This window comes from Myripristis murdjan, chromosome 13 (genome assembly GCF_902150065.1).
Source record: "Myripristis murdjan chromosome 13, fMyrMur1.1, whole genome shotgun sequence".
In the NCBI taxonomy this organism is placed as follows: Eukaryota; Metazoa; Chordata; class Actinopteri; order Holocentriformes; family Holocentridae; genus Myripristis; species Myripristis murdjan.
Window position 1 is genome coordinate 23797063 of NC_043992.1, and position 18588 is coordinate 23815650.

Below are 18588 nucleotides of genomic sequence, written 5' to 3' on the forward strand. Positions count from 1 at the left end.
TGGGAGAAAAAAAAAAAAACATAATTAAAAATATATATGAGAACATAAAGTCTAATTTTTTATCAATATAATTCTGTATACATAACAAAAATATAAATCTATTCTGGACTAAATTTTATGGTACAGAGTGTTACAAAAATAAGAATTCATCTAAAGAATAACACTGACTGAAAGAAATATGTTGGCAACGTACAGAAACACTTGAATGAGTGTGGACTGTCCTGCACACACACACACACACACACACACACACACACACACACACACACACACACACACACACACACACACACACACACACACACACACACACAGACAAACACATGTATGACACATTCCTGACACAGTTGGGAACAAGACATCACACATATTTGACCAAAACAAGCCTAAGACTGTGCAATCACATTCTGCTGGAGTCAGGAGCACGACATATATCATACACCCAAATACACAGAGACACAGAGAGGGGCTCCTACAGCCTTTTTGGCATGTCACCCCACAATGGGGTCAGAAAGATTGTTTAAAATACATGAAAAGTGTTTGTTCACATTTTACCAGAAGTATATTTCTTCCCTCAATAACCTTCCAATGTGTTGATGTGGTATCTGGCCAGGTAAGATTACATAATTTTAGTGGTTTCAGTGCAGTCTAAAGGCTGCTGCCTAGTTACCTTAAATTTTAGTTTGACTAGGAATTTTCATATCAGGGAAGCCAATGTAGTGTCCTGACCTCAAGGCTGGGAGAATACCGTCAAATAAAAAAGACACTGCAATATTTGTAAGAACAAGGCGTTAATGTAAGTATCTTGGATGCATTTGATAATCAAGACAGGAAGTGATGCAGGATTTTCACCCTGATCTTCTATTTGTGAGGGATAGCCTAAGACAGAAAAAGTTTAAATTAAATTAAAATTTACATTTCACATTTTTATTAGTGGACCAATGCAGCACCAATGTTGGTTCGTTTATGTTGACTTATTCTAATGCATGAATGTTTCAAGCACATGCCACAATGGTACTTGCAACGCAAATCAGATCAAAAACTTGCTCTATCTGCCAGCCCAAAGAGGAATAAAGTAGTGACAAGATAAGGCACAGTTCACATCTCCTGCAGTGTTGAGGAAGCTACTTTAAGAGCACAGTGTTACAATCTACCAGGTAATTCACAGTGTGAGATGAAGGATGAAGTGCTGCGAGGCTGCCCTCAAGAGAAATGTTTTCTTAAGTAAAAGGTTAGAAAAAGTAGTTCAAAGTTCTTTTGTAATTAAAGAAGAGGAGAGAAAAAAAGAAAAATGCAACAAGCTTACTACAGGTTGAACACTGAGTGAGTGTGGCAGTCTGAGTGTGCTGTCTAGGTCTTCACAGCAGTCAGGATGAAGAAAAAGGGAGTGGCAGGCACAGTGTCGAAGGACACTGAATCAAGGTTAAAAAAAAAAAAAAAATGAAAATAACATTAAAAGTGAAATTCCCTTCTTTGATCCATGCAAGTAACAAAATGAAAAAGACACGATGAACTACCAAAAACATTTTCCAATCTTAATTCAGTTGAATAACCACTAAGCTGTTGCAAAATGCAGTTAAACAATTAGTTTAGTAGTGAAACAAAAAACTGCTCATCACTACATCCACACAGAAAAAGGCTGGTTACAGTCTAAACATGTGTTCATTTCATTAAGAGCACCATGTACTAATTACCTGCTTGCAATTAGTCGTCTAATCAAGCAGTGATTTACATCGATTTTACCGCTGGGACTCAGTGACTCAGTTACTTGGTTTGACTCCAAAATAAATAGCAGGAAGTTAAACAGGCAGTTTCCTCCACTGTATGGTTTAATTTAAACTGTGTTAATGTCACAATATACAACCATTACCCATCCTTATTTCAAGATAAATGAAATTTGTTGCCTTATTCTTATGAAAAGAATCTCATAATTTTTGTCACTGATACTGACTAAACTTTGAAAGTATTCAGTACTTTAATATTTACTGTTTTTCCAACTTAAGTATCTGTAAATGATTAGTTCAATCAAGTTTTCACTGCAACACATACTGTACTATAATCTGAACAGAATCTACATCACATGGAGGATTATCAGTTATCACAAAGTAAAACAGTGCATATGGACACTACGAGCACCTCTTAAAGAGCACAGTGCTTCTTCTGATAAACATAATTATCAATCACTGCTTTACATCAGCAGAGGTGATGCTTGGCACACAAACTCTCCCCTCCCCTTTCTTGGGAAGGGTACACACACACAGGAAGCAGAAAACCGCAGAGCTGAGCCTAATTTTGGAGCCTGACAAAAAAAAAAAACCCCTTAATTACATTTTTCCTTCCTTGTTGAGCATCTTAAATGTGGGACACAGATCAGATAAGAAGTGTGGCATTCTCTCTGCTGCTACAGATTTCTAAATGGATTTCTACTGGTCACTTCACATTTTCCTGCAGAAGATGCAGGGGAAACCAATGCCCTGTTTTAGTCCAATCAGTAAGCCTGTTGGTTTTGATGCATATTTAATTGTGTAATATAAAACGTTATTCACAAGAAGTACACTTGCTTATCACACTTTTAAGCAGGTTTTCTTTCTTTCTTTCTTTCTTTCTTTCTTTTTTTAAGGAAAGGTGTGCCAGAAATTTTAGAGTGGTAGGATTACAGTAGTGGGATACACACACCATCCAGTGGTCAAATTTATCTTGGGGTAGGCTGGATAAGGTTGAAAAAACAGGATTATTTGGGGACAAATTTTTAGCAAAAATCCTCACATGGAAATAAATATATACATATTTTTATTTTTCAATTTTTCTTTTTTTCACTATTTCCACTGCCATTTTTGCATTTGTTCTATTTTTTTCTCAGCACCTGCTAATTTCCTTCAGAAATGCAAACTCATTAGTTGTTAACAAATAACAAATTCACGAGTTAATACTTCATGCAGTTTTCACATGCAGTCATAAATACGTGACAGTTTTCAACATTTTTACATGGCTTGGAGCCATGGTACATTTTATGCTTAAATTTTATGCACTTTCTTTCATAAGCATGTTCTTTACCTCTCTCTCTCTCTCTCTCTCTCTCTCTCTCTCTCTCACTCTAACTCTCTCTTTGTCTATATATACACACACCTCAAGATCACACACATGATCGCATGTAATGATTCTGGCATGTGCAGCTCCATGTGGAGAGTGACTGGAGTGGAAGATACACCTGGTTTTATATATATTATATAGGTTAGAGCAATGTTGTAAGGACAGCATACATGAATCAGGAATTTCCATGAGAAATTAATGTCACCAGAATGTTTGAAATCTCTGGATAGGACATCCAAAGGCTTATTGGTTTGGTGTGATTTTAAGGTTATGGAAGCAACAGCCTAAGAGAGAACACATATCAATCTCTCCTCCTATGTCTCCAAGTGTTGGCTCCAATTTGAGGAGCCTACAGTTGCAACCATCAGGTAGCAGCCGGCAGGGCCTCCAGACTGCAGCAGTCTCCTTTTATGCCAGCACTTCTCACCTTTTTGGACCTTTTGTAGAGGGTGTGGTCCTTTGTCACAAGGAGAGACACAGAAGTGCTTTAGGAGCAGCATGAGGCAAACTGTTCCTAAAAATTACCTAACGCATAAAAGAACCACTCAAAAACATCCCAAGAACCACCACAGGTCCTGCAAACAGAGTGTGAGAACTACCGCCGTGGTACACGGCCTACCAGCTCGTCACACACTGGTGCCCTTGTCCTTGAGGGTGGTGACTTTGAGCATGAACCTCCTGGTGCTCTTGCGGTAGCGTGGCTGGGTGAAATAGAACAGGATTGGGTCCAGAACGCTGTTCATGCTGGCAAACGGCCTGGTGCTTTTATAAATGACAGAAAACAAGTTCCGCATCTCGCAGGGTGCTTTAGGCAGCGTGCGCACCAGCAGGTACATGGTCTTGGTGAGGTGAAATGGCAGGAAGCTGATACAGAAAACTGCCACCACTATGATGATCATCCGCACTGCCTTATCACGTTTCTCCCCAGTCGCCACAGAGACACCCTGGTAGGACACGGGGCGGCACAGGAAGCAGGCCATGCGGCAGTAACACACCACCACGCCCATAAAAGGCAACAGGAAGCCGAGGCAGGTCAGGGCCATGCCGTAAGGATAGTAGTCTAAGGAATGTTCTGGCCGACTTAAATCATAACACACTGTGCGGTTGCGCTGGATTCCCGTCGAAGCAAAGTGGAAGGTGGGTGCACAGAGGGCGACGACCACCAACCAGACCCCTCCGCAGATACACCATGCCAGCCTGCGCCCACCCTGCTTGTGCCAGGTGGCTAGCGGGTGGCAGATGCCCACATAGCGCTGTATGCTGATGCAGGTGAGGAACAGAATGCTGCCGTGCAGATTACTGGGAGACAAAACAGAGGAGAGAAAACACATGTCAAAGCGTACTGTACTGCATTCTTTTGCACTGCATCCTGTTACATCTCAAGAAGGTACCTTGGACAGCAAAAGAATAAAGCAATTAGGGTTCTCAACATGAATGTGTTAATCATGTGATTAATTTTAGGGGCATGACTTTTCTTTTTTTAATTGCATTAATTGCGTTTATTTTTAATTTTCTGCTTTCATTGCACTCGTAGTTAGGTAATCAAGAGCCAGTGCTCTCTGCAGCATGAGTGTTGCGTAGATAATATTCAGACTGTGTAATTCAGACCGCAGCAGTGAGGAGCAAGGAAAAGGATACCAAGGTGACACTGAATGATTCTTTCACTTTAAAATATTCCTAGATAGTTCAGTTGACAAATCAAAATACACAGGAATATCAGGCTCAAGTAAAGAGGAACTTAAGTATTATCGAAGTAAAACTGAAAATACTGTGACAGCCCCTTTGTCGAAGATAAGTGAACAGATCAATTTACTTGTAAGAGGGGAAAAAAAATCAAAAAGCAAATCTTCAATGCACTTCATTTGATTTGACAGAAATAATCACAACAATTATAAAACACAATTTTGTTGTGTGCTAATTTACTTTGTAAAAAATCTAATTAAAAACGGTTTTGGATTGATTTAAAACATGCAATAAAAAATGTGATCAACTGAGATTAGCTGAAATTCTGAGATTATTCGTGATGATGAAAATGAACTGTCTGATATCCCTAAAGAAAACATACAGAGATGTGTACATTCATAATCAACCAGCAGTCAAACACCTCACCTGTAGAACTGAAACCTGACCAATTTACAGGCAAGCTCTCCAAATGGCCAGTAGTCATGGCTGGCATAGTTGTAGATGAGCAGTGGAAGCGACATGACATACAGGAAGTCAGCTGTGGCCAAGTTGAGCATGTAGATGTTGTTGCGGGACAGGTTTGGCCGTGCCTTCCATATCTTCAGTATGACAGCGGCATTGAGAGGAAGGCCGAGCAGGAAGACAAAACTGTAGACGGCGGGGAGTAAGATGCGTTTGAAGTCCTCCTTGTAGGTGCAACGCGGGCCGACTGACCTGCCGAGGCTGGTGAGATTGCTGACACTGGCGGTGAAGCTTTCCACTGTGTAGGGCTCAGTGGGGTGGAAGTCTGACGAGTAGAAGTCCGAGGAGGGGAAAGATCCCAACAGGAATGTCTCCGTAGGGAAGGATTTGACAGATAGCAGTGGCATGGTGGCTCCTATCACATTCTGAGAGAGAGAGAAGCAGAGAGGCAGATGGACATAAGGCGGTTATTACTTGGATATTAATGTAAATGTTTTAATCTGAATTCAGGGAGTACTGGACTGGAATCAACAGCAAGAGTAATAATGTGATTATGCACAGATGAATGCAATTATGCACCACTAGATGTGAAGTAAATTAAAGTCTCAAATTAATGCTCAGCGGTCCTCCCCTGATGTGAGATTGTGTTTCACATTTGTAGTGTGTCTGTGAAAGAGAATGAGAGCTGTTCTCCACCAGAGGGCAGCAGAGATCAGTACTCCCCCAGCTGACATCATCAAGCTCTCAAACATTATAATGGTGCAGAGACAGGCAAATAATCATATGTATCAGCTCAGGCCTTGTCCAGTTTGGACTTGCAGTGGCTCAAGCGAGTTTGGCTCAAATAACTAACACTAATTAACACAATAAAGCAAACCCCATTCTGGAGTAGGACTTCTCCTGATTTTGCAGCCAATACGGCAATTTAAAGAAACTGGCTTGTCTAACTGTGAGCCTATGCAAGGGTTTTCAAACTCTTTTATGCTCAGACTTTGGTTAAGCTGTGGAGTGACTTTTGCCAAGGGACACCGATATTAAAAGATGTTTTGATTTGTGTTAAATGTTACTGTTACAATCTGCAGTGAGCTAAATTATAATGAAATTAAGCAATTCCTCATTTTGCTTAGGAACCTTGGAAGCCCCTCAAGGACCCCTGAAGGTCCACGGACACTGATTTGAAAACCATCAAGTTACTTGATAAGAAGCAGGGTTATAAGCATCAGTAACAGTAGCAGTTATAGTCGCCGTGGTAGCATGGGTGTAACTAGGTGATTGCTAGGTGATATGTGGTGGATGTTATTGCATAGCTGCTAAATAAATACCAATGGTTATTACGAGGTTGTTTCTTGGTGTTTACAAGTGGCTGCTACACTGTACACTACTTCCAGTGGTTGTTAAGGCGTTACTAGGGGGTTGCTAGGCAAGTCTTTATGGTTTTCAGGGTGTTAGAAGACAGATGCTGGTTCATAGGATGTCACTAAAAAAACAAAACAAATTGTGGTAATGATACGAGTAGCAAAGGGGTTAATTTAGCCTTGGTGTTCTTATTGCCCGGTGGACAGTAGAAGGCTATGAAAACCACCGCAGTCTGTCTAGCCTCCCACTCACAGCTCATACTGTCTGGTGAAGACTGTTACACTCAGAGATTAATCCACTCTTTTCATTACTGCCTCCACCACCACCATCAATCATATCCATTTCTTTCATTGCATCACGTGGGTGAATAAATGATTGGCTTGAGCCACTTCCCCCACGGCAGTCTCAGACTCTGACTCATGGATTTCACAACTGACATCCCCTCAGCTACAAACTGTGTGTGTGTGTGTGTGTGTGTGTGTGTGTGTGTGTGTGCATTCAATTGTGTGCATGTGCAACTGAAGTGTGTCGAAAATAGTGACGCATAATTTCAGTGGAAGCCAGGGGGATTGGAGATTGCGGCATTGCTGCACGATGCCAATAAGAAGGCACAGAGATGTGGAAGAGGTTTGGGGAACAGCTTTATCTATTGTTGACTCATGAAAATGTAGAAGTGAAATGCATTCATATTTTAAAATATTAACGTCAGACAAAACCTGACTAATACCTTTGTATCACTGTATTTCCACTTTTAATGGCAGCACTGTTATACATTTCTGTGAGCATATCGCCTCACTGGTGACTGAGGAATTTGTTCCCACTTTAACAGACATTGTACAATTATGATCAAAAGAAAATGAGAAAATAAGAGAAACTTTTGTTAGACTCAAACTCATGATTGAATGTGTATTACTCGCCAAAGACTGCTAACTAAAGTCGGTATCATGTGCATGCATGCCAATTCTTGACAGGGTGTATGTGTGTGTGTGTGTGTGTGTGTGTGTGTGTGTGTGTGTGTGTGTGTTTTAGTCACATTTCTAATTTCCTACCACCCTAGAGAGTAAACAGCAATCACTGGGTGTGTTTGTCAGTACTTCACAGTGGCCTCTGGATGAAGTGTTTCTTCATAGCCTCTAAGAATTTCCCAGTTTGGGATCAATAAAGTACATCTATCTATCTATCTATCTGTTTTATGTTCAGCATTTGCTTTCAGTTATTAGATATTCACATTCACACTTAAAAAATACACACATTCACCATTTATCCTTTCCCATGAGTTCTTTCCCTGTCACCATTTCCCTTTTGTTACCTCAGATCAATTTTAGGACAATTTAAAGGGTATTTAACTTTGCTTTTGTTTTGAGAAAACAAAAGCAAAACAAAGCATAAAGTCAGCGTAAAGTTACTGTGTCATTAAGATGGTAGTTTCATGCTCTGTGATATCAGTTCACAGTTTCCAAGTGTTGACAACAGTTGAAATTCTTAAGTTAAACATGGATAGTGTGCTGTTTTCAGCACTGTCTGGACTACTGTGTAGGTTTAATACTGTAACAAAATTAACCTTGTCAGCATAAAAGAACAACCATTAGGAGACAAGATGCCAATTTGCCTGTTGCAAACCACTTCACCTATTTTTACTGACCCAATTACTTGCCTGAGATTCCTGTGCACTGAGACAGCACATTGTCCTGGGAGTGGTGGTAATATATTACAGCATCAAGCCTTCTGAATATATGAGCTGCACACTGTTCCTAATAAACTAAGTGCAGAGATAGATTTAATACTCTTTCTTTGTGATTTTTATTAAAGTAGTACATTCAGATATATGCAAAGGATTATTAAGTCAGTATGAAAAGTATGGAAAAGAAATGGAAATGTCAGCCATTATCAGATACTCAACATTCATCTATTTTTTCAATAGTTAAAGTTATCCTCTACAGGTCTTTCTACTCAAATACAGTCATCAATCTAACTACCTCTCACATGCTACGCAAGCAATATCCAGTTTTAGCTGATTCCTTCTTCCCTGCATGCTTCAGAGAAAGAGGCCCAAAGTACATCCTCAACTACAGTGCTATTAGGAAAAGCAGAAATGACTATATGACAATACGATGTACTGTATCTTCCCTTTAGAGAGTTTTTTTGTGGACTCAGTGTCACTGCACTTATCAAATATCATTATGTATATTACATACAGAGTATGCAGACATACAGTGATACATAGTGATACAAAAAACTACATACTAGTATTCATACATATATTCAAGTGCTGTTAGTAAAAACAACATATTGTTCTGCTTTAAAACTGCTTAACAACACACTACACAACTACCTGTCCATTCTAACCAAGTCCCTTTGAGAACTAAAGCCTCTATGTCTCGTATTATGTCCTTACTGTTTTAAGATTTTAATGGAAGAAAACATCAATGAGTTTTTAAAATGACTGAATCGCCACTTGGGTACTCACTGTATAGTCTGCCAGAGGGTGAAAGCTCATACTCAGAGAGGACTTGGGATACATCAGCAGGTATTCTCCATGGTCCTCTGAGCGCAGACTGCTTGTATATAGATTAAAGGGCTCTGGTGTTCTTTCTAAGCCTATGACCTTCATGGCGATCTGAACAAGACAGGCAAGCCTACATCTGAACTGTACTGAGAGGTTACCACACCATGCCTGTATCCCATACCTGACCAGGCTGGTAGAACAGATACATATGTTTCTGGTCAAGCCCATACACTCTGAGCCCTCTCAAAAAGTACAACCCTTGCTGTAGCCTGAAGCAAAGGCGGTCAACATGGGTTTGGCAGGTCAACATGGGTTTGGCAGGTCAACATGCTGTCAGAATGGACACTACGTGATTATACTGTACTGATTGATCAATATGGCCTGTACAGCTCCGCATGTGCCAAAACCTGAGCATAAAACGTGTCATATATTCAGTAATGTAATCAGAGGACTATGAAACACAAGGACACTGGCAAGAGAAAGCTACCTGTCTGAATACTATAAGGGTTGACTTTACTTGAAAAGGACTACAGATTGTCTTATTGAGAATTTTGCAATTGCTTTTTTTTTTTAAGTGTCCTAAGTGGCTATGTCATTGCAATGCCAAAACATTTCCAGGCTCAATGATGTCAGTGTGCATAAGAAAACGCTGACAACAGTTCTGAACTCACCAAGCGTGCTATTTTCAGTACTTTACGCTTATGTAGTTGATTTTCTGACTACAGGTTCAGCAGCTCCTGTAGAACATTGGATTGATCCCATTACCTCTCGCATGCTAAGCAAGCAGTCAGGCATAGTAGCTAATTCACCTTCCAGCTGTCAGATGTATCTGAGATAGAAACCCGGTATGTATGCTCAACTTTACTACCGTGTAGAAACTGGGAACAGCAGCAGTCAGCTTGACATCCTACACAGCGCTGCGGCACCCAAGAGGATTTAGAAATACTGTCATTCATATAGTACTGTAATTACAGAGGCAAGAGAAAACCTGTCAATTACACTGAAATACTATTGGTTTAATTAAAGTTATACTTACACAAGCCAGACTAGATTTTAAAAACATCATAAATTAAAGATGTACATGTTGTGATGACATTTCAAACCTCAAGTTTACACCACTGTGAATCTGAGGGCAAATACTAATTAAAATATTGCTCGGTGACCTTTATGGTGTTATGTTTGGCTACGCCATTATGACAGCTAAGGACTTGATTATTTGCTCTGTGACATCAGCTTTCTCGCCATGTGGTTTGGAGACTGTTGACAAGATACCGTGTCCATGTCAGCACAACCTCACCTCAAAGCCATTCTGGAGAACACAGGCACTGAATTTTTAGATCTTCACTAATTCAGTTGATATTCTGTATATATGGCTTCAATATAGCATTGCTGCCAGATTTTTTTTTTACAGTTTTATCTTTTAATATAAAAATTATAGCTCCAGGTGTTTTTTATGAGTATGTTTAAAAATTACCCACATAAATAAAATAAAACTATGCATGGCGTAACTGGATGAAGAAATGTTATTACTCATAAAATACTGTAATCAGACGATGAACCACAAAAACAAAGACAAGAGAAAATCTGCCAATTATCTTACAACACTTTTCATTTACGTTTTACTAACATAGCTTCAGGCTTGTCTTTTACACCACAGAAAATACACGCTGTACATGTAAGTGAAGACATCCACATCGATCGCCTTTCTCCAGCAGGAAATACAAAGGTTTTTGGGATTAACTGCTCATAAATCCTTTCATTGTTCTGTTGGACTGTGTCATGATGCCAAAACCAAATCCATGCTTTGTTAAATGTGAACATAGCTGACAAGTGTCTATCAGTAAATGTGGTGATGACACTTTTCCTGTTTAAGTTGATTTTACAGCTCTATGGGATCAGTTTTGCCTTTCCATAACAACATACCATCAATGCAAAGCCTTTCTTGGACAATGCAGAGATTGATCCCAGTAATCTTTCAACCATGTAATTATTATTCACTGTCCGAAAAATAGGCATGTTCATGTTATATATGATCAAATACACCACTTTCGGAAGAGCAAAGGTTAGAGGTTTTTAGATACACATGCTTGCATAGCCCTTATAAATATGGCATTCATACAGGCAACACTGTTGCTCTGTGCACTTTCCACTCTTAATTTTGTCTATATTAGGTGAGAATTGTTGCCAGCAGCCTTATCCTCATTAGTTTTGTGTGCAACTACATAATTTGCTCAAAAGCTTTCCTGGAGAATGCGGGCATCGATCCCGCTACCTCTCGCATGCTAAGCGAGCGCTCTACCATTTGAGCTAATTCCCCTGTGCTCTGGTTTCTTTAAAGGCCATCAACATGACAAGCTGTTTACCAAGAGGCCCTGCCCACACTCCCTCCCACTTCTCCTTTGGCTGCTCTGGCTTGCACACTGGGGTAATATTACCAGCCACTCACTCTCCACTCTATTTATCTCTCTTGCACTGACACATTACTGTTTGCACTCTGCCCTACCAAAAGGTAGAAGTGAAGGTGTCGCAAGATTATTTATAAGCCACGATTGCAGCAATGTGACTGCAACTCGAGACCAGTCCCACAGAACATGTCAACACATTTAGCAGTTAGCGCAGCCTATTGCTCTCTGTGCATCAAAGACTGAAAGCAAGCAGGCAGAGGTACACATAGAAATACTGTGCAAAAAAAGTTTGAAATAATAAAAATAAAAACAACAATTCCTCTATTTCCTGAGAAACACACAAGTATCACTTTCCATAAACAATGCAAAAGACAAGCATTCTGTCTTTCTGGGACACCCCAATACGACTAGCACGTAGACACACTCTGATAAACAGCAATCTAGTTTCATTGGAAGTGGCAGCCAATCTGAATCAGCCTGGCTGGCTTCAGAGCTGCCGCATGGGAAATGAAATCTAAAACAGCAGGGTGACTAGCATGGAGGGAAGGAGTCTTACTCTTTTTTCCTTCATGCTGCACGCACACACACATACACACACACACACACACACACACACACACACACACACACACACATATTGTCCTGTGGGAGATGTAAACTAAAAGAGAAGAGAGATGGTGAGAGGGGAGGGAGCAATAAAAGTCCAATTAGTTTCCAATATCTGGTCACTTAGACAGTGTCTGAACACTCTGACCGTGAGTCATGCTCACTCCTTTTCACTGTCTTGCCTTTCACTCACACACTCACTCACACAAATGCATGTATAAGCACGGGCAATTTCAGTTTCATTTCAGCTGCCTGCCAATTACATGGAAACACACACACACACACACACACACACACACACACACACACACACATACACACACATACACACATACATACACACACACACACACACACACACACACACACACACACACCAACTTTACTGAGATAAAACCGAAACATGGTTTCATTTGTCCAACAAAGACAGATACACACACAATTGCAAACGTACATGTAGTCATGGCAATTTTTCTTAATTAGAAAAAAAACCCTTTGACTCATCATCTTATCTAAAATGGCTAGTTCTAAAGGTGTCAGGTGGCATGGCTGTAAAAGATGAGGCACTGCAAAACAATTGGCTGTGCCATTAATTGACACATGATGGGTTAAGGAAAAGCCCATTGCTCCACAAACAACATCATCAACAACATCCCTACAGACAAAAACAGAGTGCAACAACCGCTCGATAGAGTCAACAGTAGTCAACATCAACCCTTAAGTAGGATCTCACTTTCTCAAAACTCCTGGGAGAGCAAAGACATTAATCGTAATCCTGTAATGTTACATACTAAGGGAGCACTCTGCCACACTAATCTGCCTTTATTTTTGTCTTCTGACTTGTCTCCTGAAATGTTATGTTAAAGTCTTCACTTTAACATAACCATGCCTGGTTTCTTGATCCACCTGGTGTACCACACAATGCTTGTATTAGCCATAAAACCAAATACAGACCAAATAAATACATGGTGCTAAATGGTTAGATAGAGAGGAGAAGAACATACCTAATGATTGATGTGCTGTGGAAATATTACAAAATTAAGACAAACAACCAAAATGTTAAGATGGTGACAGACATTTAGAAAGGTAGGAATGCCTTCAACAGGGAAAGCAATTTGAGATTGAGTCAACATGGCTAACATGCAAGAAGGCAAGTATGATAGCAAGGCGCCAGAGATCAAATTTTGCTGCCATGATCATTAAAATAATACAGCCAGTTACTCACAACACGTGCAAACCAAGTGCTGAGTAACTTATGCAAACAAAAATATATAGAAACATCATGCATATTAAAAACAGCAGAATACAGCAAACAGAAATCACAACAGTGAAAAAACACAGGGTAGTAAACATGCAGTGTACAAAACATTCTGTTGGCAGTAATTTGCTTCGACTTGAAGACAAAAACATGTTGGTGCAAGTAGCTGTGACGTTTTGGCACACAGATTTCAAAAGACATACAGACTAATGGGCGGGCTGCAGTTGAGGCTGGCCTGAGGTTGCTGTTGTCAGGGGTTTGACACTCACAGGGAGGTGAATGAAGCTCTGGTGATAGCAGAGAAAAGCCGTCTAATGGTGATAAATTCACACCGTACAGTTTTTCTCACAGTTGTTTCGGCAATGGTGAAATGCAGAAGTATGATATCTGATTAGATCAAGCTAGTGTTGCAGACATAAAAATGCACGCGAGCACACACACGCACAAAAATGCATGATCATACCTACAAGAATGGCTGTGCACGTACACACACAATTTTGACTTTCAAAAATATCCTCCTCTATTTCTGTGCTTCGCTGCTATTAGACTGTTACTGGACTTCCTTCTTTTTTTGTGGTGCATGAATGGTACATGAATGTCCCAGAAACACAAATATTTTCTGTTTCCCACTCTTTTGCCAATGTTGTTCTGGCACTTTAATACTCCTTATTACTGGTTGCTGGTCATGTTGATACAAAAACATGTTGACCAAAGCATGAGCTACTGTAACATCTTGGTACACACCTTTCGTCAGGCACATTGAGAGCTTAATGGAGTGATAAGTAGCAGTTAGCCTGTGCTCTGTGGTGGCTGTTGTCATGGGTTTGCAGCTCATAGGAGAAGTTATTTTAGCTGTGGTGAAAGCAGAAAGGCAGGGTAGAATGTCTTTACTGACAACCGAGTGCAAATACATAGTCCTACATGGCATTTATACAGTGGTTTTAGGGGCTATACAGTAGTTCTTTACATTAGCTTTGGTCTCCATGGTTTCCCACCAAGACCTTTTACAGTATTGCAGTTGAATTTTTTTTCTGCGCTCAGACTAGAGATGAAGCACTTATCTTAGAGCATTCGCATTAAGGGACCATTCTTGAGTGGTCATTTGGCTGGTACACTCAGTATGGCTGCCACTGAACTTTTCTCATGTGCAATGAACTTAGGTTAGTAAACTTTTTCAGTGTGCATTTCCCTCTCTCTCACACTCCATCAACTCTCTGACCCTGTCTGTCTGTGTCATTGCCAGTGTTTTAGTGCTTTGGTCCCATGCAGGCAGAAAAAACACACACAGAAGCCTAACTAATGTGTGACAGAGAGGAATCTTCCCTGAAAACACTGAAATCATACCAAAGTCCCAGGGTGACTGTGCCAGTGCTTTACATGTCACAGTCCATCCCAGTTATTCCCCTATTATTATGACTGTGATATTAAAACTTGTTGCTACTGGAATGGGCTCAGTCCCTCTGCTGCTATAAAAACTATGGGGAAAACAGTGTGACATGTATATAGTTAGTGTGAAAACCTCATATCTCCATTTTTAAACTGGGGCCATTAACAGCATAGTTGCATTCAAACTATAGGAAAATACATGTATATATGCAAATACTACTATGCACACTCTGCTCTCAGTATGTTGTTACATGAGTTATTAGTATTTTATTAAACAAATTACTTTAGATTTTTTTGTACTTGGCATGTAAAGTAATTCTGTGAGCTTATCGGAAGGCTTGGGTTTGAAAGTCAGAGACAAAAAAAATCCTGGTAGCTTTCTTTTTTCCACATCACTGCCTGCTTTTTTGACACATTAAAGGTGAAATGGGAATGTTTTCTCTGTCACAATCATCTCCTCCCTTGCTCTCATTATTTGCCTGACCTCGGGACTCATGATGAATAACTTTAAACTGACTCAGCTGTTGCACTTGGCATGATGCAAATGCCTAACATTTGATTTGCAAAACATATTCTTAGGTGGCTGGCTTGTCTTTGAATTGTTTTGTTGGATTTCAATTGACCTCTATTTAATGGTGACTATATTGACATTTTATTGTCCGAAGGGAAATGGAAACAAAATAATAAATCATTAAATCTAAAATAAAAGCTGTGATATGAGTATTATCAATGAGGTGCATGTCCCAGCTTCACGATAACACTGTGCTGAGTGCTCTCTGACTGCAGCCACCCCTTACATTAGATACAGAGTGGTGAGACGGCTGGCTGTGTGCCGCTGGTGGTTTTGTACCTATAGCTATAATGGAATTGCATTACTGAAAAAAATAGACATTAAATCAAGGTAATGCACTTTAAAATGGAAAACAATCAGTAGGATCTTACCATAAAGAGAATGGCCAGATGCTCTTTATAGTCCTTACTCTTATCCTATAAAATATAATGGAATTAACTCTAATACCAGATTGATGTTCCTGATGCAAAGTTAATGTGGATAATCGGACAGCCTAATCAAAATTTATGCACACAACAAGCCTCTGCCAAAAAACCAGAGTCAAAACATTACATTGTGATCTCAAGAAGCTCTCAAGCTGCCCCACTGACAAAAACACAGTCTACCAACTTTGTGGGAAAAGTGGCAATTCCCAGGATAATTTTAACGGATATGCCTACACGTAATGTCTAAAAGCTTTCAAGATTTATTTTCACATTGACTTTTAACTAAAGCCACAACAAACATCATATAAATAAAATCAGAAATATTCAGACCTGGAATCTTGCCAGTTTAACCACAGTCAGCTTCACTGGAGAAAACCGGACGTTTGGTGCCTTGCCCAAGGGCACCTTGACCATTGTTGCTGTGGAAGTGACTATGACTCATTCATTTCCCACATGTAAACTCTGCACGACAGGGAAAGAGTGCCACTTCCATTTGGGGGTAAATCTATTTGATTTAAACACTGAGGAGGAGAGGAAGGAGGAGGAAGGCTGCGATGTTATCTCAACAGAAAAGCTCTTATCAAATAATTTTACTAGAATTAACCGGAAATGTTTCTGTGTATTCCCAGAAGCAAGTAAAGTCTGTAAACAACAACAGTCCTCCTCCATCACAGAGAGAGTTTTGCCATCCTGGGTTAGGCTCTGAGCAGGTTCAGTGAAGTGGCTTTCATTTTTTTTTTCTCAGAGTCAAGCCAGGTGAATGAATTAAAAAGGCGGTAAAGTTAAATAGTATTGCTCCTCACTGAAAACAAACTGTCGTAATTCTATGAGTAATTTCAGGAGGGTGGCATAATGCACACTTAACAGCAAATCTACAAGAAGGTCTCACGTGCTTAAAAATATAACATTAATTAGGCTAGCTTGCGCTAAGGTCGCCACTGAGCACCGAGATCAAGGAATATCAACGTGTTTCCTCGTTATGACCGAGACTCATACTTCACATTCCTGTCAAGTGCCACTTCTCAAACTGTAAGTCTGTGTGGATAAAGAAACCATTTCAACACCTCTAAAACGACAGCAACACTGGGAAAATGTATTTAAATAAATAAATAAATAAAAAAAAAAAACTTACCTTAGCTGGCTGCACAAAATCAGGAGTCTGACACCATCAACAAGTTGGCGATGCCACCATGGCCGGTGTCAGTCCTGTGCAACAACAAACAGCGGCTCAGTTTGTAACAAGTAACACCTGATAAATATTAAAATAAACAAGTAAAGATATAAAATGTGTCGCCTGGCAGACTGGAAGCCGCTCTCTCGTGAGTACCTGGGTGCAGAGAGAGGCGCGAGGTCGTCGTCTGTCCGCTCGCGGAGCAGCTGCACGGTCAAGTGGCGGTGCCGCACGCGCTGCAGGCTCCCAGTCTGTGCGGGCGCTGCCGGGCACAGACAGCACGAGTGTGCCCGTCTGTCGTGCACGCGCAGGGAGAAGAGATATCCGAGGACAGTAGAAACCCCCGGGCAGGGTTTAGTGTTTTTCCTCTCTGTGATGTGAATCCGTGTTGTTTTCCCCAAAGCGAGTCTCTGTGTGGTCCCGACATTTCATTCAATAAACAGCACAAGGTGAGAGGCCACAGACCGTCCTGATCATCTGTCCCGCTGTAAACAGTCTGACACATAGATACCAAATACTAAATTAGGGTCTGTGAGCCTAATGCGGACTTGTACGCAGATAGATAGATCATAATAGATCGATAGCAAGATGTACTTGATTGATCCCAAATTGGGAAATTCTTGTGTTCCAGCAGCAGCCTGTCCAGAAACTGCACAGAGACAATAATAAACTACACAAAACACACCTCTCAGCACCTTGAGAAATGTATAGTATATTTAAATATTTAATAATTTTATTAAACACAAGTACCAATAAATTGAGTGGATCAATACAAAAAAAAATCTAAGCAAAAAAAAAAAAAAAAGGAAAAATTCTATGCATACACTACAGAGTAATAAAAATGAAATCTACTAAAATATTTCTATAGAATATCTATGGACCTTTCACCTTTGAGCCTTTGCATGGACGATATGTACGCTATAATGAAGTATATCTGCAACATATCGATAGAATATGTATATATAAAATAGATGTGTACTCATAATGTATAATTATTGATTATAGGTATAATTAGTAATTATGGGTGGCAGAGACTGTCAGACTTCGTTCAGACTCATTGAAAATAAGTATATGTATATATAAGTATATAAGTACGCAAAGAATAATTAATCAATTAATAAATAAATAAAATTTCTATCTATCTATCTATCTATTTATCTATATGTGCGTATATGTGTAAAATTTATATATAAATCTATACAAGTGTAAAATTATTTAACAAAATGAATACCATGTACTAATGCAATGAGGTGAAATCCTTGATATCTAAAAAGCTGGGAACTCTGTCAGTGTATGTGATGGAACTGGTTTCAGTGTGTCACTATACGGTTTGTTGGGATTTTACAGGCCTTTTATAGCCCTCATAATTGATATGTCAATACTGCTGCAGCCTGCTCAGTATCCGGTTTCCATCAGAGTTATCTGCACCTGGAGAAATGTGGCTTGAGCAGACTTTTTTCTTCCAAGTCTAAATTGAAACTTTAGTCTAATGTTTGACAGCAGGCTAATTTCAGTCTGTGATATTTAACCGAGCATAATTAACTCTAATATAATTTAACAACCTGTGTCCGTTTAGCCCTATGATATTGATATTGGCTCATTTTCACACCATGAAGCTCAAATTGCTCCCCATAACACCTTGAGAGGGGCTGAGCTGGATGAGATGGGT

The 18588-nt window shown here is 39.9% G+C and overlaps 1 protein-coding gene and 1 non-coding gene across 4 annotated transcripts; both read right to left on the reverse strand.

Moving 5' to 3' along the window:
- Nucleotides 1–2471: 2471 nt before the first annotated feature.
- On the reverse strand, nt 2472–16953 carry p2ry6 (pyrimidinergic receptor P2Y6). 3 transcript variants are annotated; one of them, XM_030067927.1, is made up of 3 exons: nt 16881–16953; nt 5200–5660; nt 2472–4389 (listed from the first exon to the last, which is right to left on the reverse strand). In XM_030067927.1, the coding sequence occupies exons 2-3, from the start codon at nt 5640–5642 to the stop codon at nt 3717–3719; spliced, it is 1116 nt and encodes a 371-aa protein (XP_029923787.1). In that variant the 5' UTR covers nt 5643–5660; nt 16881–16953; the 3' UTR covers nt 2472–3716. The 3 variants fall into 3 exon arrangements, with proteins under 3 accessions (XP_029923787.1, XP_029923789.1, XP_029923788.1); XM_030067929.1 differs by lacking the exon at nt 16881–16953 and adding an exon at nt 16079–16146; XM_030067928.1 differs by lacking the exon at nt 16881–16953 and adding an exon at nt 14111–14125.
- Nucleotides 11342–11414, reverse strand: trnaa-agc (transfer RNA alanine (anticodon AGC)). The gene has a single exon. It is a non-coding gene; the product is annotated as a tRNA-Ala (tRNA).
- Nucleotides 16954–18588: the final 1635 nt, after the last annotated feature.

Coding starts and splice junctions, on each gene's coding strand:
- p2ry6 (XM_030067927.1), bottom strand. CDS start 5,642: ATGCCACTGCTATCTGTCAAATCCTTCCCTACGGAGACATTCCTGTTG. Junction 4,390..5,199: donor GTCAGGTTTCAGTTCTACAG/GTGAGGTGTTTG, acceptor TTTGTCTCCCAG/TAATCTGCACGGCAGCATTC.